Source organism: Tachyglossus aculeatus, chromosome 4 (assembly GCF_015852505.1).
Source record: "Tachyglossus aculeatus isolate mTacAcu1 chromosome 4, mTacAcu1.pri, whole genome shotgun sequence".
Taxonomy (NCBI): domain Eukaryota; kingdom Metazoa; phylum Chordata; class Mammalia; order Monotremata; family Tachyglossidae; genus Tachyglossus; species Tachyglossus aculeatus.
In genome coordinates this window covers 27,568,109-27,593,243 of record NC_052069.1, presented here as the reverse complement: position 1 = coordinate 27,593,243, position 25,135 = coordinate 27,568,109, and the positions used below count along the sequence as shown (strand labels likewise).

General features: G+C 41.0%; 1 protein-coding gene across 3 annotated transcripts in view; it reads left to right on the top strand.

Annotated features, from left to right (window-relative positions):
* SLC44A5 (solute carrier family 44 member 5) overlaps positions 1 to 25,135 on the top strand; it is a 408,205-nt gene that overhangs the window by 224,709 nt on the left and 158,361 nt on the right. The window contains exon 1 of one of the 3 annotated variants that reach the window (XM_038744547.1): positions 20,063 to 20,132. The exons of 1 other annotated variant lie outside the window; for it this stretch is intronic. In XM_038744547.1, coding sequence (XP_038600475.1) covers positions 20,096 to 20,132 — 37 coding nt within the window. In that variant the 5' untranslated portion in view covers positions 20,063 to 20,095. Of the gene's footprint in view, positions 1 to 20,062; positions 20,133 to 25,135 lie in introns of those variants that run through there. One more of the 3 variants, XM_038744549.1, reaches the window with a different exon arrangement.

Sequence of the window (25,135 nt, the reverse complement as noted above, 5' to 3'; positions counted from 1 at the left end):
AAATTAAGTTGGGATATTCAAACTTGTGGGTCAACCTCCACTTCATTGACATCATTCTGTTTTCTCTTAGGAAGTGTAATGGCTGAAAAACAAAATTAGATCTGGACATATTGTTAGCAAATTGGAATGTTTTGCAAGTTTATTCGTGCATGGACCTATTACTGGAGTATTTTGCCAAGCAGTTTTGCCATAGATAGCAGAAAGGGTGCTTTGTGTTCATTTAATTCCAAGTACGAAGTCTTATTTAAATATCCATTGCATAAAATGTGCAGTAACACAAGAAAGGATGTCTTTACACCCTGACATCTTAATTTAAAATAAGAAATCTCATCCACCATATCATTGGTTTAAACAGGGCTACGTTTGCATAGGCTCGCTTCACCAATGTAGCAGGACTAAATATTTCATGTTAATATTGGGCCATTTTAGGTGAAAAGACTTTATGTAGTGCACTGTATTTCATGTTAATCAATATGGCTTCAAAAATAAGAACTTGTATTATTGGATGCAAGAATTTAGTGGATGCACAATGTGTCAGGCTTTCTTAAGCAATACTACCAAGTTGCCTCAAGGATTCTTTGGGTGAAAAGGGCTTAATTTAATTTCAACTCCAAAGATGACCCTCATGGACAAGATAGTCATCAAAGAGGAACTCCTTACCATCAGCTTTAAAGCACTCAGCACCTAACCTCACTTCCCTCCTATCCTCGCTCATCTCCTTCTACAACCTAAATCACAGATTCCACTCATCTAACACCAACTTGCTCTTTGTACCTCAATCTCATCTATCCCAACACTGACCTCTTGGGCACATTCTCCCTCCTGCTTTGAGCTCTCTCCCACTTCATATCAGCCAATCCACCACTCTCCCCACCTTCAAAAACCTCCTAAAATCACATCTCCGCTTCAACCAGTCAATCAATCAATCAGTCATGTTTATTGAGTGCTTAGTGTGTGCAGAGCTTTGGAAGTACAAGTTGGCAACATATAGAGATGGTCCTTACCCAACAGTGGGCTCACAGTCTAGAAGGGGGAGACAGAGAACAAAACAAAACATATTAACAAAATAAAATAAATAGAGTAAATATGGCAAGTAAAATAAATAAACTAATCCTTTTATTTCCTCTATCCACCCTCCCCTCTGCATCGACTGTACACTTAGCTATGTACCCTTTAAGCACTTTGATACTCACCCCAGCCCCACAGTGCTAATGTAAACATAAAATAGATGCATGGCATCTATTGAGAGCTTACCGTGGGCAGAGCCCTGTACTAAGAGTTTGGGAGAGTACAATACAACAGAGTTGGTAGACAAGTTCCCTGCCCACAAAATACTTACCATCTAGAGGTCATAGTCTAGAGGACACATTCTTATTGGGTACAGTCTAGCTTTCAGTCTACAGCCTACTATTTCCCGTAGCCCTAATCTATTTTAATGTCTACCTCCCCCTTTAGACTGTAAGTTCCCTGGGGGCAGGGACCATGTCTACTAATTCTGTAAGTGCTCAGTAAATACCATCGTTTGATTTGATAGCCTGTAGGACATCTGCACTTAGATGTCTCACTGGCACCTCAAATACAACATATATTAACGCTAACTACTCATCTTCCCCTGTAAACTCACTCCTCCTCCTAACGTTCACATCTCTGTTGATGACACCCACCATCAACTACGAATCCCAACTGTCCTACTAATGCGATTTTATTCCCAATACTGCATCTTCTCTTCTCAGTTATACTGATGGTCAATTTGTATCAATCCAAGTTAGACAAATATTCTCGTCCAATAGCAGACTGCTGTGCAGTTAAAACAACATTTGAAGTAACCATTTATCTTATTTTTAAACTTAACATGACCCTGTTATGTTTTGTAATCACTAGTTTTTAGGAAGGAGGAGGATTTCTTTTTTCTTTTTTTTTGGTTTCCAGAAGCTTTATTTGATGTGGAAGGTGGAAATAATTATTATCTATCTGGTACCACTTATAGAGACTAATGTTTATATTTAGAAAACTGACTGTAAGATATGTAATTCTAGGGAAAATGAACCTTAATGATTTATCTATCAGCAAGGCACTTGAGGCACTGTACAATTACAAACTCTCATCCTGGTGGAAAAAAATGAGAGATTAAAAACATATATCATAGGAATCCCTCTGCAGTGTACCATCCCTGTAAATCTTGCACAGTCTTGCAAGAATTATACATCTGGGCCTCCTCCCCAGTCTGAGATTCGAGTTTTCTTATCTACATGATTTAACAGATAAATTAGGAGTTTTTTATGCACGTGTGCTTTGTCCAGTGCTCTCCTTTCCTTTATAAGATCCCATAAGTACATTTTCTACAATTTCCGGATAAATCTCCCCTCTGAACATACTATCAATCTGAACTATGTCATTTTTACACGGAATTTACTGAGCCGTCACAGTTTGTTAGATTCAGATTGTGATGAAATTCACAAGTAGTGAATTTTATAGGCCCAAGTATTGCCTTTTCCTTGCCATTATGAAGATTGCCAGGAGATCAAAGTAAGGAAGGAGTTGTGAGACTTTGTTGCATCTAATACAGATGACTTCCAGCATTTGCAAATGAAGTCCTGCTCTGCAGTGTGGGTAAGAAAGGTTTAAACTAGGTAACTGCCACTCAGAAATGTTCCAAATTATGCTTTGAATAGTCATCCAAAAAGAATTTATTTCAACGTCTGAGAGAAGCAGGAAGTTAATCTGAGAGGATGAGGATGATCAGTTCACATTGAGAATAAGCAGGAGTAGCAATGGCTCCTTTGCTTTAGGGTATGTCTTGCACCTAAAGCTCACACAAAATAATATTCTAGTGAATGGACGGGCCAGTTTGCTGCCTGTAATTAAACTCCTGGTGGCCAAGAAATATCACCTCATGATTGTGGACACAGTAAGCTCTCAAATAGCTCTCAATCTAGCCAATCAATCAATCAGTCAATTGTATTTATCGAACACATTGTGTGCAGAGCATTACACTAAGTTCTTGGGAGAATAAAATGCAATAGAGTTGATAGACATGATTCTTGCCCACAAGGGACTTACACTCTAGAAGGGATATTGTGTGTATCTGACATGTGTGCCAAAGCACCACTGCTGCTGGTTACACTTGCATGATGAAATGCAACAGGGCTTTTGAACACCAATCAGTAGCTAAAGTGGATATTTGGGAACATAATCAGAATGGCTAGTCTTATGTGTGGCGTTTAAAAGATAAAGCTATCAATGGTGAAATTTTAATTGGTGTTCATCTGCGTGACTGATAGGAGTGATGAGTGCCCAGTAATCTTTTAATCATTATGTGATTATAAAGATTTCCATTTGCTGCGTTGTTATGTCCAGTGTCTGGTGCCATTTTTGTTTCTCCTCTTGTTCATTCATTCAGTCATATTTATTAAGCACTTACTCTGTGTGGGAAACTGTATTAAGCACTTGGAATCACAGTCTTCTGGAATTTTCTGTACCAAGATATTCAAGTACTTAGTGCAGGGCTCTGCACATAGTAAGAGCTCAATGAATATGATTGATTCACCTACTTTAATGGGTGCTGTGCATCACACTGAACTATCAATCATTAGTATTTATTGAGCACTTACTGTGTGCAAAACACTAATTTCTTCAGTGAGTACAATAGATTTAGCAGGCATAATAATAATAACAATTATGGTATTTGTTAAGTGCTTACTTTGTGCCAAGAATTGTCCTAAAGCACTGGGGTAGATACAAGGTAATTGGGTTGTCCCACGTGGGGCTCAGAGTCTTAATCCCCATTTTCCAGATGAGGTAACTGAGGCACAGAAAGTTAAGTGGCTTGCCCAAGGTCACACAGCTAAGTGATGGAGGCAGGATTAGAACTCACATCCTCTGACTCCCAAGCCTATGCAGTTGCCACTAAGCCACGCTGCATCTGTATTCTCAAGTATTTTAATATCTACTAGGGGAGCCAATATGTAAATAATTTGCAGATAGTAGAAAGAAGGAAAAAGGAATATATATGAGTACATGCTTAAGAAAGGTATGTAAGATATGCACATAAATGCTACAGGGGGTTTTGAGGATGTAAGGATTGAGTTGGCAAAGAAGAAGTTGTAGTAGAGGGAAATATCTGGAGAGATTAGCAGCATTGCCTCAAAACTAGAGAATTGACTGTGTTCTGAATCTCATGTTTGATCCTATCTATACTGATATATCAATCTATCAATCTATCATATTGATTTACAATACCAAGCGCTTGGTAGAGTACAATACAACAGAGTTGGTAGACATATTCCCTGCCCACAGTGAGTTTATAGTCCAGTGGGGGAGACAGACATTAATATAAATAAATATATTATGGGTATGTGTTGTGGAGCTGAGTTTGGGTGAATATAAAGAAGCAGCATGGCTCCATGGAAAGAGCCCGGGCTTTGGAGTCAGAGGTTATGGGTTCAAATCCTGGCTCCACTAATTGTCAGCTGTGTGACTTTGGGCAAGTCACTTCGCTTCTCTGGGCCTCAGTTAGCTCATCTGTAAAATGGGGATTAAGACTGTGAGCCCCCCGTGGGACAACCTGATTACCTTGTAACCTCCCCAGCGCTTAGAACAGTGCTTTGCACATAGTAAGTGCTTAATAAATACCATTATTATTATTATTAAGTGTTTAAAGGAGAAAGATCCAAGGGCATAGACAACACAGAAAGGAGAAGAAGTGGGGGAAAAGTGGGCTTAATTGGTGAAGGTCTCTTCTTCTTCATCATCAATGTTATTTTTGAGCACCTGGAGGAGATGTGACTTTAATAAGGCCCTGAAGGCTTTGAGTCAGCAGATGTGGGTTCTAATCCCAGCTCCTCCAAGTATTTGCTGTGCGACCTTAAGCAAGCGACTCAAGGTGCTTCCTCATTTGTAAAATGGGGATTAAGACTGTAAACCCCACTTGGGACATGGACTGTGTCCAATCTTGTGTCTACCCCAGCACTTATTACAATGTCTTGCATGTGGTAAGTGCCTAACAAATGCCATTAAAGAAAAAAAGGGTGGGAAGAGTGGGGTTCTGGCATATATGGAGGGGGAGGGAGTTCCAGGCCAGAGAGAGCAAGAGGAAAAGGGGTTGGTGGCGAGATAGATGAGATCAAGGCACAGGGAGCAAACTGGTGCTAGAGGAAAAAAAGTATGTGTACTGGACAGAAGTAGATCAGTGACGTAAGGTAGGAGGGAGCAACCTGAGGAATTACTTTAAAGCAATGGTAAGAGTTTCTGTTTGTTGCGTAGATGGATGAGCAACCACTGGAGGTTCTTGAGGAGTGGGAAAATGTGTACTGAATGATGTTTTAGAAAAATGATCCATGCAGCAGAGTGAAGTAAGGACTGGAGTGGAGAGAGTTAGGAGGAAAGAAGGTCAGCAAGGAGGCTGATGCAATAGTCAAGGCGGGATATGATAAATGCTTAGATCAGTGTAGAACCAGTTTGAATGGAGGGGAAAGGACCAATTTTAGTGATGTCGTGAAGGTAAAACCAACAGTGGTGGCAGATTGAATATAGGGGTTGTACAAGAGAGATGAGTGGTGTATAATGCCAAGGTTATGGGCTTCTGAGACAAAGAGGATAGTGAAATTTTCTAAAGTGAAAGGAGAGACAAGGGGAGGACAGGATTTGGGTGGGAAGATGTATAAAAATAAATATAGAGTGTAGACATGTAAATAGAATATATTTATATTCATAAATGTATATGAACACATATGTATAAATATTTACACAAATATTTACGCATGAATGTAAATATACAGTATAGGCACATGTTCCATATTAAATGTCTAGTGCTTACAGCAGATGCTGTCTTCATACAGATCTTTGGATTGCTTGATGTTGTGCATTCGAGCAAGTATTACAGTGATATATTAGAAGGAATGTTTTCCTTTTAATTGTGCTCATAAATCTGCTGGCACATTTGTACAAATACCACTTTTTAAGCAGACTATGTATTTATGTACTGCAATTGCTATCATTATTTTTATGAGCATTTATTGGCATCAAACCCATTTTACATACCACCCAAAACACAGAATTACTTGCAGTCCCTGTCTATATTCTAGCAATATTAATGTGAGCTTAGTTCTTTTTGGGAAATATGCTGTTTTTCTGCATTTTGTGGGGGTGTTTCACCAGAACAATGGAATCTTCAAGCCTGCTGCAAAACGCGATTTCATCCCACTTTGATAATTCTGTCTTTGTTGAGCTCAAATTTTGGCCACTGCTCCCTTCATATTTATGCACCCGTATTCCTTCAATAATAAGAAAGGATCTAGTAACCAAATAATATGCCAAAGATTAATGTTTAGAAGACTTGCTATGAAGAGCCTGGAAATGTGCTGATGTAACAATTGCCACAAAAATACTAATTGTCAACTCTATGGTATTTCCAGTGACAATGTATGGATCTGAAAGCTGGATGGTGAAAAAACGGTAGAAAAAGCATCAATTTTTTTTAAAAATGTGTTGGAGAAGGCTTTTGTGAGTACCATGGACTGCCCGGAAGACAAACAAATGGATTTTGGAGCAAATTAAACCAAAGTGGTCTTTGGAAGGCCAAATGACTCCACTTAGATTAGCATATTTTGGGCACCTAATCAGGAGGACTAATTCTCTGAAGAAGACACTAATGCTAGGAAAAGTCCAGGGAAAATGTGGAAGAGGCAGACTGGCAGCTAGATGGATAGAGACCTTAACAACAATAATGGAATAACCATTAGAAAGAGATTGCAGATTATGGCAGAGGACAGGACATCCTAGAGAAAGTCTAGAGAAAGCTGCAGAAACAGCATGGCTCAGAGGAAGGAGCACGGACTTGGGAGTCAGAGGTCATGGGTTCTAATCCCAGCTCCACCACTTGTCAGCTGTGTGACTTTGGGCAAGTCACTTAACTTCTCTGTGCCTCAATTCCCTCATCTGGAAAAGGGGGATTGACTGTGAGCCCCATGTGGGACAACCTGATTACCTTGTATCCCCCCAGCACTTAGAACAGGGCTTGGCACATAGTAAGTGCTTAACAAATGCCATTATCATTATTATTATTATTACATCCACAGAGTCACCATGAATTGGAAACGACTTGACGGAACTTATAATAATTTCCTTCACAGGTTTTAAAGTCATTTCATCATTTGACACATAGTTTTACTAACTTTGTTTTCCCTGTTTTATAATTGGGGTAACTTGGGCTCAAAAAAGGCCACTCACTTATTTGGCACTATTCATGCAGAAATGTAGGGACAGTAGTGGTGGTGGTAGTGCTAGTAGTAGTAGTAGGAGTCCTGTCTTATGCTACTTTGTCATCTCCGACACATAGCGATGCCATGGGCACATCTCTCCTAGAATGCCCCACCTCCACCGGCCATCATTCTGGTAGTGTATCCATAGAGTTTTCTTGGTAAAAATACAGAAGTGGTTTACCATTGCCTCGTTCCACACAGTAAACTTGGGTCTCCATCCTCAACTCTCTCCCGTGCTACTACTGCCCAACACAGGTGGGTTTTGACTTGCAGCATATTGCCTTCCACTCGCTAGCCACTGCCCAAGCTAGAAATGGAATGGATATGCCTCTGCTTGACTCTCCCTCCCAAAGTCGAGACTAGTAGAGCATTGGAAACTCTTCCGGTGCAATCCTGAGAGGGAAGTAGTAGTAATAGTGTTTAAGTGCTTACTGTGTGCAAAACACTAGATGCTGGGAAAAAGGACATTGATGAAAAGCAGACAAGATCCCTGACCCTAAAGGGGCTCACAGTCTAAAAAGAAGAGTATGTTGGGGATTATAAACATCAAAGAAGATCTGAAAGTAACATGAGAAGGCAAAAACAAGAATAAATATAATAGGTGAGAAATAACAGGGACAGCCTCTGGTAGAGACTTAGGGCTCACCAAGAATTGCGACGACGGCAAGTGAATGAAATCCTAGGGTAGGAGCAGTGTTTAATTTGCAATGAAAGAGATGCCTATGTTTCAGCCATATATGACATTTTATATTTTAAACATGTAGTGACTTTGAATATGCAGCAGGATTATTGCCATTATTGTCAGTGACAATAATATTGCCATTCATAGCAAGGTTATTGAAAAAGTAGCTTGCTAGTATAGTGCTGCATGATGCCTACAAATCTAAAAGAGAGATTGTATTTTTGCCTTTATTAACTGAAACGGCAAAGCCCAAGGTTTGGAGCTACGGATTTCCACCCAGCCCCCAACTCCCCATCACACACCTGGGGTGAACCCCTACCCCCACAGCTAGACTTGTTAAACCTTAAAAGCTGGGTATGAATCAGGAAATTTTGGTTGGATTCTGGATTGACTCACTGTGTATGTAGGACTTGGAAGAGTCTCAGTCATCTTGTTTCCCTTTGCCTGAGTAATTTTAGAAAATTGGAGGATGGTTCGTATCTGTCTATTGCTGCACTGTGAAGGGGTTAGGACTAGGAAACTTTTGGAAAGTGAGGCTATGGATAGTCTGTAAGGATGAAATGGAACTATTACTCTCCTCCCCTCTTGTCCCCAAATCCTCCTGAAATTGAAAGATGAAAGACAAAACTTGGAAGTTTACTCCAGTAGGCAGAGACTTTTTTTTTTTAGGACAGTTCAATGAACATAGAAACCCTTTCATCGCTTTTTGAGGCACAAATCTTATTTTAGGACTCTGAACCATAAGTAAATGGAGTTCTCTACCAGTCCTCTATCATCAGTTGCCTTTCAATCCAAAGAAGATGTTTGCTGGTTAGAAGCCGAAAATGGCAAATCCCTGAGAGACCCAGGGTTATTTCTTGGGATATAAGATTATTTACTTTCTTAGGAAATACAGTGTTTTTCTGTAGTAAAGGAATTTGAGTAATCTCATAAAATATGGTCCTGTTTTTAAAATATCACACCACTGGGTAAAAATGGTCTCCTCCTAACATCTAAACTGATTTTTATTTTTCATACGTCTTAAATCTTTGAAGCTACAGGCCCGACACTATGTCCATTTGATACAGTACATATATTTTTCAAGAATCAAGTCAGAAAAATAAAAAACGTGACCTTTCTGAATTTTGGAGAGTGAACAAGGAAGTTCTGAAAGATTACTGAAGTGAAGTTGTAAATTCCTGTAGGCAGGAACTGGGTATACCAACCAGTGTATGGTAGTAATGACAATAATAATAATTATGGTATTTAAGTGCTTGCTATTTGCCAGGCACTGTACTAAGTGCTGGGGTGGTACAAGCAAATCGGGTTGGACACCATCCCTGTCCCACATGGGGCTCGCAGTCTCAATCCCCATTTTACAGATGAGGTAACTGAGGCACAGAGAAATGAAGAGACTTGGCCAAGGTCACACAGCAGACAAGTGGCGGAGCTAGGATCAGAGCCCGTGACCTTCTAACTCCCAGGCCCCATAGTCTAACCGTTACGTCATGGTACTCTCCCAAGTGTTTAGTACAGTGCTCTGCACACAGGAAGCACTCAATAAATACCATGGATTGATTGATTGAGACGCTCAGAATCCCCAGTAGTTCTATCTAGTTCATAATACCTGGGCTCCATCTAGTCCTCTATATCATCTTTGATTGCAATTCTAGACTGTGAGCCCATTGTTGGGAAGGGATTGTCTCTGTTGCCGAATTGTACTTTCCAAGCACGCAGTACAGTGCTCTGCACACAGTAAGTGCTCAATAAATATGATTGAATGAATGAATGAATTTCAATTCCATTGAACTTCCTTTAGGAAAGTTCTGGATAACAACAGTAAAGCGGCACTCACTGGCACACACCTTCACTGAATGGAGTAATAATAATAATAATAACGATGGCATTTATTCAGCGCTTACTATGTGCAAAACACTGTTCTAAGCGCTGGGGAAGTTATAAGGTGATCAGGTTGTCCCACGTGGGACTCACAGTCTTAATCCCCATTTTACAGATGGGATAACTGAGGCCCAGAGAAGTGAAGTGACTTGCCCAAAGTCACACAGCTGACAATTGGCGGAGCCGGGATTTGAACCCCTGACCTCTGACTCCAAAGCCCATGCTTTTTCCAATGAGCCATGGAGTATGTGAAATGATTAGATGGTGAGTCAAGCATTTGATTTAGAGGAGGTAGCTAATAATAATAATTATTATTAGTATTAGTATGGAACTTGTTAAGCACTTACTATGTGCCAAACACTGTTCTAAGTGCTGGGGTAGATATAATTTAGGTTGGATACAGTCCCTGTCACACATCAGGCTCAAACTCTTAATCCCCATTTTACAGATGAGGTCACTGAGGCCCAGTGAAGTGACTTGCCCAAGGTCACACAGCAGACAAGTGGTAGAGCCAGGATTAGAACCCAGGTCCTTCTGACTCCCAGGCTCATGGTCTATCCACTTAGCCATACTGCTTTCTAAAACAGAAGCTGAAAGCAAGAAGGCAGGAGAGAGATTTTAACAAAAATGAAAAGCACAGCCTTAGGAGATGGAGCACAGATGACAACTATGGTCTTATGCTGGCCTGTCTAGCAGGCTCTGATCATAAACGTGGGGTCTCTTTTAGAGCTAACGTATTAGGAGGATTACAGTAAGAGGCAGTGGAAAGAACATAGGACAGGCATCAAGAGATCTGGCTTCTAGTCCTGGCTGTGCTGTTTGCCTGCTATGTAACCCGGGGGAAATCACTTAATTTATCTGGGCCTCAGGTTCTCCTCTGTAAAGTAGGGATAAAATATCTGCTCTCCCTCTCTCTTAGACTGTGATCCCCCTGTGAAAAAGGACTGTGTCTGATCTGATTGCATTGTAGCTACCCCAGTGCTTAGTACAGTGGTTGGCACAAATTAAATGCTTAGCAAAATTAGAATTATTCTTATTGTTTTTAATATCATTATTATTAAACTCCCTTTTCCCATCTCCCAGGGTCGTTGCTGACCTTAGTACTAAGCAGTAATAAAGTCAGTAGATAAATTCCCTCTCAGCAGTTTCATTTCTAGATATGAAGGTTAATTGAATGCACGCATTTATTTATATAATCAATTAAAACATATGCTTTAGATCCCCCACACCCCCAACCCCGCGTGATCAGAACTGCATTGTCCAGGGCCTTGAGAGATTTCAGAAATCTCTTGCAGGTGGCTAACAGTCTAGGGCTTACTTTTTATTTTTTATTTTGTATGTTATCTATTATATGACAACCTTCGTTATGATGATGATACTACCCTACTAGCAGAAAGTGAAGAAAATTTTTAAGGGCTTATTATTAAAAGTTAGGAACAGAGCAAAAAGATGGACCTATATTTCAATACCAAGAAAACAAAGATTATGACACCTGGAAATTTTTATCACATTTGTTGTGCATGGAGAGAAGATTGAAATACTTGACAATTTTTCCCTTCTGGGATCGGTAATCAATAATAAAAAAGTAATCAAGAAGTACCCCAAAGATTAATGTTAGGAAGACTTGCTATGTAAAGCCTGGAAAAAGTCATGAAATGTGCTGATGCAACAATTGCCACAAAAATACAAATTGTCAATTCTGTGGTATTTCCAGTGACAGTGTATGGATCCAAAATCTGGATGGTGAAAAAACAGAATAGAAAGAGCATGGATTCTTTTGAAATGTGGTGTTGGAGAAGGCTTTTGCAAATACCATGGCTGCCTGAAAAATAAACAAATGGATTTTAGAGCAAATTAAGCCTAAGTGGTCTTTGGAAGGCCAAATGACTCGAATTAGATTAGCATATTTTGGACACTCAATCAGGAGGACTAACTCTCTGGAAAAGACACTAATGCTAGGAAAAGTCCAGGGAAAATGTGGAAGAGGCAGATCAGCAGCTAGATGGATAGAGACCATAACACGACAACGGAAGAACTGTTAGAAAGGTTACAGATTATGGCAGAAGACAGGGCGTTCTGGAGAAAATATATCCATAGAGTCACTATCAATAGGAAATGACTCAATGGCACTTGATGATAATGGTATCCATTAAACATTTACTGTGTCAAGTACTGTACTAAGCACTGGGGTAGATACAAGATTATCAGGTTGGACACCATCTCTGTCCCACCTGAGGCTCAGAGTCAAGTAGCTGGATTTAATTCCCATTTTATTGATGAGGAAATAGGCGCAGAGAAGTGAAGTACCTTGCCCAAGGTCACCAGTAGACAAGTGATGGAGCTGGGATTAGAACCCAGGTCCTCTGACTCTCAAGCCCATGCTCTTTCCACTAGGCCATACTGTTTCTCCATATACTTAGGAATATGGACAATTTAAATCACTAGAAACTAAAGCAAGCTTCTGGAGGCAATATACTCAAAGAATCAGTGTAGCATCAAAACTGATCTGTGGTGCTAAGTGTTTTTTATTTTGTTTTACCAGACTGCCATCCAAACTTGGGGATCCCTTTTGACATTGCCATGACTCACAGATACAGCGAGAAGCCACGTGGCTCAGTGGAAAGAGCCCGGGCTTGGGAGTCAGAGGTCATGGGTTCTAATCCTGACTTCACCACTTGTCAGCTGTGTGACTTTGGGCAAGTCACTTAACTTCTCTGTGCCTCAGTTACCTCATCTGTAAAATGGTGATTAAGACAGTGAGCCCCACATGGGACAACCTGATCACCTTGTATCACCCAGTGCTTAGAACAGTGTTTTGCACATAGTAAATGCTTAACAAATGCCATTATTATTATTATTAGATTCACTCAGTGATCCTCATTAGAAAATTGTCCTGAAACTCATTCTTGTGTAGGAGACTTTGGGAAGACCTCGTTAGCATTTGCATCAAGGTTGTGAGAAATTTGCTGAAGTCGATGCTTTCAAGTGCTTATTTTTCCTGTCTCACAAAACTAAACAGATTTTGTGAAGACAAGAGCATTAAGAGAAGTCTAGAAAGCGACATGAGGATGGAGGGATGTTTCAGTCCATAAGGAGAATTTAAGTGAGTGTAATGGGGAGGATGGATGGTGTTGAAGTCTGAGAAGAGGAGGACAGGTCACACAATGAGAACTAAACCTATGGAATGTGTTCTAACTGGAAGTGTGCAGGCAAATATATATATATATATATATATATATATATATATAAATATCAGTATTCCCAAAGGGTTTGGGTAAATTCATGTATAAGAGGTTTAGAATATCTAATCATTAGGATGGTTGTCAAGAAAGGTAAACATTCTATCACTTCTCTGAATGTTACACTGACTTAAATTCTCTCTGTTTTCCTGAACATCTTCCCATTTCATTTTAACTCTTTAAGTCTGTTTCTAGACATCTTAATATTCTAGTATATTCATGCATTCTCGCCTCTTCAAGAAACACCATTAGTAGGAGCCAAAATAGACTATTGGTCTGACCCAGTTAAAGAGACTTAGGGGCTAAAGGAAACAGTTTTGTAGGCCTAGAGTAGGGACTCCTCCCTAAGGGGGAAGATAACATCTCCAAGATCCGCCCTTTTCTCTCCATCCAAACCGCTACCACGTTAGTACAATCACTCATATCCCGACCGGATTACAGCATCACCCTCCTTTCTGACCTCCCAAACTCTTGTCTCGCCCCGCTTCAGTCTATACTTCACTCTGCTGCTCGGACTATCTTTCTACAAGAACATTCTGGGCATGTCAACCCCCTCCTCAAAAATCTCCAGTGGTTGCCTATCAACCTCCGTATCAAACAGAAACTCCTCACTATTGGCTTCAAAACCCTCCATCACCTTGTGCCCTCCTACATCACTTCCCTTCTCTCCTTCTACATCCCAGCCCACACACTCCACTCCTCTGGTGCTAACCTTCTCACTGTGCCTTGTTTTCTCCTGTCCCTCCTTCGACCCCTGGCCCACGTCCTACCTCTGGCCTGGAATGCCCTCCCTCCTCAAATCTGCCGAACTAGTACACTGCCCCACTTCAAAACACTACTGAAAGCTCACCTCCTCTGGGAAGCCTTCCCAGACTAAGCCCCCCTTTTCCTCGGTTCCCTCTCCCCTCCCCATTGTCCCAACCCACTTCCTGTTCTCTATCTCATCTCCCCGCCCCACAGCACTTGTCTATATATGTACATATTTATAATTATAATTATATTTATTTTTATTAATGATGTGTGTAGATCTATAATTCTATTTATTTATAGTGATGCTACTGATGCCTGTTTACTTGTTTTGATGTCTGTCTCCCCCCTTCTAGACCATGAGCCTGTTGTGGGCAGGGATTGTCTCTATTTGTTGCTGAATGGTACTTCCCGAGCCCTTAGTGCAGTGCTCTGCACATATCAGCGCTTAGAACAGTGCTTGGCACATAGTAAACACTTAACAAATACCATCACCATCAGTAAGCGCTTAATAAATACAACCGAATGAATGAATACCATGGTTCTGATTTTACTCTGTAGTAGAACAGATGTGTTATTGCATTGAAAAAATGCTACATTTTTATTTACTACAGACTAGTGAGGGAACTTTATCTAGTGGAATTAATTATTCACCATAAGCTGTATACCATCTCTTTCGACTCGCTTTGAGTTTGACGAGCATATCCTAAAAGCAACAAATCAAATGAAATTGTCATTTTCTGCATGCAATTTTCAACTCAGGGTATGGGCCCTACTGAAGTAACAATTGTATTTTGGCACATATTCCAAAACCCCTAGCAACCAAAAAGGCATCATTATGGAATGGCAGCTGCTCCAGAATAAAAATAGAAATATATTCTTGAAAAAAAAAATACATGTCCTATTAAGAGAATATATCTCGCTCTCCCTGTCTCACCCTCCCCATTCTTAGTCTCTGGCTGTCTCCCCAGATCACTCTGTTTTTATTCGCCTCCTTCAGTATTTCCCTTCTTTCCTCCTCTTTCAACCAGTGGTCCTCATTGCCTTATATTATGAGGTTCTTTTCCTCTTTACCTCTTCCAGATTACTCTCTCTTGAGAGGAAAGAACAGGATCTGTTTGCTCTTCTTTTGATGGTGCCCTCATGGGTTTCTCATCATTCTTGATTTTTGCATGTTATTTGTCTCCGGATTGTCTCCCCTCTGGCCACTTGTCCACTCCTATCAACCTTACTGATTTTCAGTCGGGGCAACTATTCCTCTAGCCTTCTTTGGGGTATTCTGTAGCTTGGGGGTGGGCTGGACCTACGACACTGCAACAACCCCTTGTATTCTCCTGTTGGACACTGGGGAAGCTGAGCAGCTGTCAGTGCTGCTTTGTCTGTTTGACTCACAAACAGCTGAAGGAGCCTTTCTCGACCTTGCCAGGGAGAGGGGAGAGGAGGAGGAAAAAATCAGCTTCTCATACAAAAACTCCTATCACCAGTGCTGGTGTCCTAGGAAACAAAGTACCCCTTTTCTAGGCACTTGGAGGAGAGCCAGGAGCAAAATGGGAAGGGGTGTCAGTCAGTCAATCATATTTATTGAGCGCTTACAGTGTGCAGAGCACTGTACTAAGTACTTGCAAGAGTACAGTATAACAATGAACAGATATTCCCTGCCCACAATGAACTTGCGGTCTATGGGGGAGACAGACATATAATGATAAATAATATATTATAAGTAAATGCGTGTGTGCATGAAAGTGTTTTTCTACATTATCCAAGTTGTGGAAGAAAAGGCGCCAGTCAATCCAGTTGATGCCCGATTGATGACTTGGGTTGGTTGGTGCTCCAGACCATGTGACCGTCCCCCCCGTGGGTTTGGGACTGACGGGGTCATAGTTATTTATCAGTCATGTGTCCAGTCCCATTTCTGTGGTCTCCACAGAGCAATGTTTGAGCACTCAATTTTCCTGGACAGTCAGTAGAGCTCAGCTCAGCCTTTCTATGCCAATTCTGTGCTTCTGGCCTTCAGGGTTCTGGATGGAAACACTTTCCACTTTCTGTACTGCAACTCCCTGTAGTATTTCTAAACATAGTGACTTACTCATAGTACTTAAACATTCAATCAACTATATATATATATATAGTTGATATATATATATATATATATATATAAACCATTTTTCCTCCTTCTTACCTGTAAATTATTGTAATGTCTGCCTCCCCAGATCAATTATAAGATCCCTGGGGGCAGGGATTGAGTCTACTGTGCTCTTATTGTACTCTCCCCAAACCACTCTTCACAGGGTAGGCACTCAATAAGTACTACTGATTGATCTGTTTGATGTATAAGTGTTTGAGTATTTAGTTTGGATATTAGTTTTCCATAGTTTTATTGAACCTCAGGTAGGTAAAGAGTATGTGCTATTAAGGAAATTTCCTTTACTGTTACTCTCTGAGTAATTCTCCTGGGAAATTGTTTTTGGAAAAATTAGGCAGTGTTTTCATCTTGGAAAACTGTGGGTCAGAAAAAGTTTCCTGGTCAGTCGGTCTGTCATTTGTATTTATTGAGCGCTTACTGTGTGCAGAGCACTGTACTAAGTGCTTGGGAGAGTACAATATAACAGATACATTCCCTGCCCACAGTGAGCCTTCAGTCCATGAATCCATGACCTGGAATAAGACCACAGGGCTGTATTTCACCATCATGCCTGGAAAGGCAGGTGTTTACATTTTAATATGACTTTTAAGTTTGATTAAAAGTTCCTACTATTGCAACTTTTTATGCAGTGGAATTGCAGAATGTTCATAAATTAATTCAGGTTCTGAGGCTGGGCTAAAGCGTTAGGGATATCCCTGAGCATTTTGCTACCTGCTCTCTTATTCCTACTGTTCGCAAATCTCCCATATATTTAAAAGAATTTTTGATATTGCTCAAAATAATAGGCATTTTGGGGAAGAGTGTTTTGTCTTAATTGGCTCTCACAAATCTAAAATGTGTTTTCTGGGACTGCTTCCCAATCAGCCATTAATTCTTTTGGCATAGGCAACACTTTTAAACTCAGAGTTTGAAACAGAAATTGACCTGACCTTTTGATCTTCCATTTTGAATATCTTAGTTTAGAAAGGCCCAACCTCTCCTTCCACCTGTACTCCAGTCCCTACACATCTGCTTCTGACCCCTATGTCATAGTGTTACCTCTAATCTGCTAGACCAGGAAGCCTTCCATGATTAATTCACAGCATCCCAGTCACAGAAGACTAATGTCTGTTCATGTACTTCAGTCCTGCCCTCGGCATGCATGGGCATAAGTAGGTTTTTCTGCAAAAATTGATTTGTACATTCAGGTATTTGTTCGGCTTCTTCATCTATTTTGCACTGCTTCCTACTTTATAACTCTCCTTCCTCCAACCTTTTCTATCGGTGAATAAATTGAAAGCACCTTATGGATAGGAAACATTTTACCTTGTTACTATTATACTCTTCCAAGTTCATTCATTCATTCAATCGTATTTATTGAGTGCTTACTGTGTGCAGAGCACTGTATTAAACGCTTGGGAAGTACAAGTTGGCAACATATAGAGACGGTCCCTACCCAACAGTGGGCTCACAGTCTAGAAGGGGGAGACAGACAACAAAACAAAACATGTTAACAAAATAAAATAAATAGAATAAATATATACAAATGAAATAAATGGAGTAATAAATACGTACAAACATACATATACACAGGTGCTGTGGGGAGGAAAAGGAGGTAAGGGGGGATGGGGAGGGGGAGGACGGGGAGAGGAAGGAGGGGGCTCGGTCTGGGAAGGCCTCCTGGAGGAGGTGAGCTCTCAGTAGGGCTTTGAAGGGAGGAAGAGAGCTAGCTTGGCGGATGTGAGGAGGGAGGGCATTCCAGGCCAGGGGGATGACGTGGGCCAGGGGTCAATGGCGGGACAGGCAAGAACAAGGCACGGTGAGGAGATTAGCAGCAGAGGAGCGGAGGGTGCGGGCTGGGCTTTAGAAGGAGAGAAGGGAGGTGAGGTAGGAGGGGGCGAGGTGATGGACAGCCTTGAAGCTGAGGGTGAGGAGTTTTTGCCTGATGTGTAGGTTGATTGGTAGCCACTGGAGATTTCTGAGGAAGGGAGTAGCATGCCCTGAGCGTTTCTGCACAAAGACGATCTGGGCAGCGGCGTGAAGTATGGATTGAAGTGGGGAGAGATAGGGGGATGGGAGATCGGAGAGGAGGCTGATGCAGTAATCCAGACGGGATAGGATGAGAGCTTGAACGAGCAGGGTAGCGGTTTGGATGGAGAGGAAAGGGCAGATCTTCGCAATGTTGCGGAGGTGAGACCGGCAGGTTTTGGTGATGGATTGGATGTGAGGGGTAAATGAGAGAGCGGAGTCGAGGATGACACCAAGTTTGCGGGCTTGTGAGACGGGAACGATGGTAGTGCTGTCAACAGTGATGGGAAAATCAGGGAGAGGGCAGGGTTTGGGAGGGAAGACAAGGAGTTCTGTCTTGGACATGTTGAGTTTTAGATGGCGGGCAGACATCCAGATGGAGATGTCCTGAAGGCAGGAGGAGATGCGAGCCTGGAGGGAGGGAGAGAGAGGAGGGGCAAGCGTTTAATTTAGTGCCTAGTTCTCAATCAGTCATATTTACTGAGCTGGTACTGTGTGCAAAACACTGTCCCAGAGGCTTGGGAGAGTACAATATAACAGAGTTAGTACTAGAAGCTCCATGAATGTGAATGATTAATTGACTGAGAATCCGATATACCTTCAAATTGGTAAAACTGTTGAACTTGTTACAGTTCATCAATTAGCAGAAACACCACTTCACCTGAATTTTTGAATTTTCAATGGCCACCTATTTTCCTTTATTACTATTATGATTAATAATAATGATAATAATGATACTTGTTAAGTGCTTACCATATGCCAAGCACCGTTCTAAGTTCTGAAACAGATACAAGTTAATCATGTTGGACACAGTGCCTGTCCCACAATGGGCTCACATTTTTAATCCCCATTTTACAGTTGAGCTAACTGAGGCCCAGAGAAGTTAAGCGGTAGACACGCAGAAGATGTGATAGAGCTGGGATTAGAACTCAGGTCCTTTAGACTCCCAGGCCCATTCTGTATCCACTAAGCCATGTTGCTTCTTCTCAAAGCTAGGAGTGTATACCAGACTCAACATGGCTGACCCACAACTCATTAGCTCCTACTCCAGGGAGTGATGGAGTGAGCTCTTTGGCTGGGGCTCTCTGCTAGTGAACTCTTAAATTTAAATTAGGAAGTCATTAAAGAGAAAGTTCTATGTTACTAACTAAAAGGCATATGTGGTGTGGGGATGCACTTATGCTATCCTTTTAAAGCAGTGACACCCGTGTTTTCATCACACAACTTCCTGGATCCACCCTTCCCATTAGTTCACCCTCCTCTTTCCAAGAGGACAGTAACGAAACAAACAGCATCTCTGCCTGCTTTCCGAGTTTGGACTGGAGGCGAGAGATGGAAGGTAATGTCCCCCTTTCCCCGTGCTTTCTGGGTGTGAAGAGCCCCGCTCCCACTCCATGCCCTTCTACTGCCTCCCTTTCCCTTTTGTGTTGCCCCTTGGGCAGCAGTATCCTCAGGGCACGATGGTGGGTTGAGAGAAATGAGGCGAAGATAGTGGGGATCTGGGCCCCATCAATTTAAGAGTCCACCTTCCTCCCCTGGACCTCCCTTCTCCCTGTATTCTATTCCATTGAATCGGCACAGTGGCATCCCACCTGAGAAGTTCGCAACAAACCTTGTGGCAGCTCTGGCCATCCCACCGAAGACCTCTCACCTCTAAAAGCCCCTCCATATGCCCACAAAGCTCCCAGGGGTAGGGGAGGTCTAGATTCCTCCTCAAAAAACTCTAATTCAAGGCTCTCCATAAGCCCACCCTCCTCAAAAAGAACAGAAAGCCTTTAATTGTGGTGGAATTCCTCGTTCCAGTAACACTTTTCATTGATTTTTCCTCTCATAATGTATAAAATCAGTGTTAATTTGGGATCCATTTATTCCTTGCCAGGAGAGCCAGACCCGCCTGGTTTGAAGGAAGAGGGTGGGGCAGTGGGTGATATCATTTTTCTATTAGTAGACAGATCTGTCTCTCATCAGATTCCATTCTTACTGGAGAAGGCCATGCTCCTCAAACAGTTTATTTTTAAACCCAGATAAATGGTGGCTGGAAGTGACTTGTACATCTGCTGGGGAGATGGTAGTTCTTGCATGAGAAGCTCCAGTTATTTCCTATAGACCTATTTTTTTCTAACGTGCTGGAAACTGTAATATGGAGAAGCAAGAAGAAAACAGCAATAGGAAACCTGGTAATTTACTGACCTGCTTTAGTTCTTAAGTTTTTTATTTTTGAAGTTAGACTTGCGCTTGACAAACTTAATCTCCTCAGTTATTGAAAGAGTTCTTTGATTTATGATGCCCTGGAAATAAGAGCTGTGCTTAATTGGAAATGTGAAATAGGGGGAAAAGTCTGAGTTTATATTGGACAAACAATAATTAAACTCACTAAACTTATTTTTATGAAATTAAGAATGGCAGGGCTAATTTTATGCACTTTATTCAGGCTCTGATGTGAAATGTTTTTTCCTAATGATGTGGTACTATAAAGTGCAAACCAAAGATCTTATTATGACACTCCTAGGAAATGGATTTCTCTCTCTTTAAATAACAATTTTCATCTCAATTTTTAATCATAGCAAGACAATGGATCAATGATTATTTGACACCTCTTTCTCTATACCTTATGGACTTGTGAATGTTTTAATCATTCTTCAAAATTAAATGCTTTTTATGTTTGAAAAGAGTTCTGATGTGACCCAAGTATTTTTGTGTTACAAAAAGCTCTTGAGTTTAAACAGTTGAAGAAACAACTAAATTTTAATGGGTCTCTAAGCTCCTGCAGGTTGGAAAATATTTGAAATCAAATTTAGAATTTGACAGGGAAAAGTGGACAGCGCACTTAAACTATTCCCTGAAACCATAACCCAGTCAAAGACATATTTCTGTAAAGGAAATTTCCAGTGGTACTGTAACTTTTGTCAATTTATTCTAATGTTTGCTTGACTCTGAATATATTTAGTGTTTCTTATGTAAACCACTCTGTTATGTAATAGATTTGTGGTAGAGTTTGGAAGCAATATTAGGCAAGATTGCTGCATGTCTTTAAAAACAGAGTTTTGGCATTAAATATTTCTTAGGAAGAATTTTCATAAATGGCTTACTTCTGCAATAAATTCCAGCTCTTCAAATCCAAATTTACTTATTTTCTTTGTAAGTGAATGGGTACTGATTTTGTTGTTCTGTAGGATTAACTTTTCAAAATTATTTCAGAAATACTGAATATTTTAGAATTCAGTTGATTTTACCCTAAGCCAAACCTTTTATGGAAAAGATTACAGCTGATGTCCCTGGCAGTGATGGTTACTGTGGCTTTTTAGTTGGCCTGTTCTAATTAACTTTCCTGAAAAACAGTTTATTTTGTCCCTTTAGCTGCCCTGTCGACTTACCTGATTAACGTGGATTTCATGATAATACCGATATTTCCCACAGTAAATGGCTTGGCTGTGCTAAATGAATATGGGCAAAAATCAATCTCGGCCAACAACTGGTAAAACTCCTGAAATTCTTAGCTAAGTCTAGGTTTCCAAGATGTCAAAGAGGCCTTAACCAAAAGAAAGAAGTTGAAAACCTTAAAGGTGACTTTTTATGGTATTTAAGTGCTTACTTTATGCCAAGTAAGATCTTTTAGAAAATCATTTTAAAATACATATTCAAAAGCACATCTCTGTTAATGTCACTACTGGTTAAATTAAACTTTTGGTACAGTGATTTCTGTTGGCTGGCATGCAACGTCAAAAGACTATTTTTTTTCCAATCCACCATATTATAAAATAGAATTTCCCTGAACTTAGATTAAATGCTACATGGAATGAATGGTTTTCTTGTTGGCTACGTAGTTCATGTTGTAATTAACTGAGAGAAACTTTATTGTCAAATGCATGTTGGCATTTTCTGTGGTCTAGTCTATAAATTATTTTCATTGTTATCCTTATTTACCACCCACAGCATACTATGTATGAAGTTTTGTACCCGGATCTCATTTTTTAAACATGGTCGTAAAGAAGCACAGATGCTAAAAATAGAAAAATGCAACAAATTTTTTTTTTAGGAGAGATTTTGTGACTTTTTTAAAAAAAATATACATTCACCCCTTCTAGGATACATCTATTCACATGTACTCGGGTATGCATGTACACATAATCACGGCCAGGTTTGAGGTTGGTATGGAGTCTGGGTGGGTTGTTGCTACCAGATATTCCTCTGTCCCTCCCTCCTCACTTTTATATTCCTTGTCCAATCCATTTATTTATCAATCGAGCAGTCTAGAAATACCTGGGACAGCAGGATGGCCATTTGGATGGGGAAGAAAGGGTGGATTCTGGAAATGTTCTGGAGGAAAAAATCCACAGGATTTGCTGACAGACTTAATATGTGTGTTAAAATAGAGGGAGGAGTAAAGTATAGTACTGGCAAGTTTAATAATAATAATAATAATTTTGGTATTTGTTAAGTGCTTACTATGTGCAAAGCACTGTTCTAAGTGCTGGGTAAGAGCTTGAGAGATGGGGAGGATGGTGATAGTAGCTGTGATGGCAAAGTTAGCTGAAACCAATCAATCAATCATGTTTATTGAGCACTTACTGTGGGCAGAACACTCTACTAAGTATGTGGGAGAATGCAATATAGCAGAGTCAGTAGACAGTTTGAAGGAGAACAGTTTGGGGTATATTAAGCTTGAGATGAGAGCAAAACATCAGTGGATCAGTAGTATTAACTGAGCACCTACAATAGAATTAATAGATTTCATCCCTACTCTCTGAAATTTTACAGGGAGCTCAACATAGGGGAAAGGAAATAAAGTAGAAAGGAATGTATGTAATTGCTAAGGGGTGGGAGGAAGTGAATGAGTACTCAAGGGTTTGAGTGACATGGAGATGCAAAATTGACAATAGTGGGGATATACTTGGGGAGATAAGAGAAGACTTCCTGAAGGAGATATTGATTGTAATAGGGCAATTGAGATGGAGAAAATGGTGGTCAGATGACTGTGAAGGGGGAGGAACTTACAAGCAGAAGGGAAGGTTGTGTACAAGAGCTCATTTGCAGAGAGACAAGAACAAATTGAGTAGCAGCGTGACCTAGTGGAAAGAGCACAGTTTTGGGAGTCAGAGGACCTGGCTTCTAATCCTCACACTGCCATTTGTCTGCCGTGTGACCTTGGGAAAGCCACTTAACTTCTCTGAGCCTCAGTTACCTCATCTATAAAATGGGGATCAAATCTTCCTCCTTCAGAGTGGGACAAGTACTGTGTCCAACCTGATCGGTTTGTATCCACCCCAGCCCTTAGTTCAGTGCCTGGGACATAGTAAGTGCTTGACAAATACCATTGAAAATAACAACAAAAAAAGCACAGCGAATAAGTTGGCTTGTGAGGAGTGAAGCAGGCAATCCATGTAGAGCTGTCCTGAAGGCACCAGGGGGAAGTGAGATTGTAGGGGAGGAGAGAGATTGGGACTAATGAGGTAGATATAGGACTCATCTGCATAAAGGCGGGCTTAGGTTGAAGCCGTGGGAACCCAGAAAGACCCTCATATTCAGGGTGACCAAAGAGGAGGCCAAAAGACAGCTGTGCTGACCAGGCAATGATCAATAATAATAATGATGATGGCATTTGTTAAGCGCTTACTATATGCAAAACACTGTTCTAAGCGCTGGGGGGGGATACAAGGTGATCACGTCCCACGTGGGGCTCACAGTCTTAATCCCCATTTTACAGATGAGGTAACTGAGGCTCGGAGAAATTAAGTGACTTGCCCAAGGTCACACAGAAAATGTGGGGGAGCCAGGATTAGAACCCATTACAGACCTGGTAATGATGGCATGGGTCGTGAATGCTACTTGAGCTTCCCCAAGGGCACTTTGTAAGGTGAGGATCAATTAATCAATGCTATGTATTGAGCGTTTCCTGACTGCAAAGCATTGTAGCAAGAGCTTGGGAGTATACAGTGTAGCAGAATTGGTAGACGTGTTCCCTGTCCCCAACGAGCTTCCAGTCTAGAGGGATGGGATAAGGGAGAGGGAAGGGAGCTGAAGTAGTCATCCATCTAAAGAAACAATAGCTTCCTTCTCCTGACCAGCCTGGGCCTCCCCCTGCTAGTCTCCCCATACCTGGGGCCACCACATTCCCACCCTTAAGGTGTCTCTAAGCTCTGAACGAAGTTATAGGTTTCTAGAACATCCCAGAAAACACCATGTTGGTGACACTCCAGTCAGAACAGCTACAGCAGAGAAGTTGTGTTCTTGAAAAACCTCCATTTACCCCAAACAACTATTATTTCTACCTTATCCGTAGGTATGCCATTGAAACAATAGTTGAATATTTTGTCTGTCAAGTGGGGGATTTCAAGGCATTCTTGCTACCCCATCCCTGAATTTGGGGGCAATATCAACAGACCCTGAGAGCTAACAATACTAAGTGCTCAGTACAGTGCCCTGCACACAGCAAGTGCTTAATAAATATGATTGCTTTATTTGAGTGTTTACTGTGTGCAGAACACCATTTCTTGGGAGACTGCAGTGAAAGTAAAAGATACAGTCTCTAACCCCAAAGAGCTTACAATCTGCTGGAGGGCACATTGCGGGCAGGGAACGTCTCTCTTTATTGTATTGTACTTTCTAAGTGCTTAGTACAGTGCTCTGCCCACAGTAAGTGCTCAATAAATATGATTGAATGAATGAATATACAAAATAATTTACAGATAGGAGCAAGAGGAGAATGGAAAGATGGATAGATAAATAATTGCTCAAATAGCAGAGTATGTAAAATGATGGGTAGAGTTAAAACTGTAGACTGTAAATTCCTTGTGTAAAGGGATCCAGGTCTACCAACTCTCTTGCATTGTACTCTCCCAAGCTCTGGTACAGTGCTCTGCACAAAGAAGAGCTAAATAAATACCATTGATTGAGTATTATGAGTGGCTGTGGGTACATAAGTGCTGAAATGGAAATGCTGAAGTGCTGAAGAGGATATGACCTGGGGAAAATAATAATAATAATAATAATGGCATTTATTAAGCACTTACTATGTGCAAAGCACTGTTCTAAGCGCTGGGGAGGTTACAAGGTGATCAGGGTGTCCCACGGGGGGCTCACAGTCTTAATCCCCATTTTACAGATGAGGTAAGTGAGGCACAGAGAAGTTAAGTGACTTGCCCAAAGTCACACAGCTGACAAATGGCAGAGCCAGGATTTG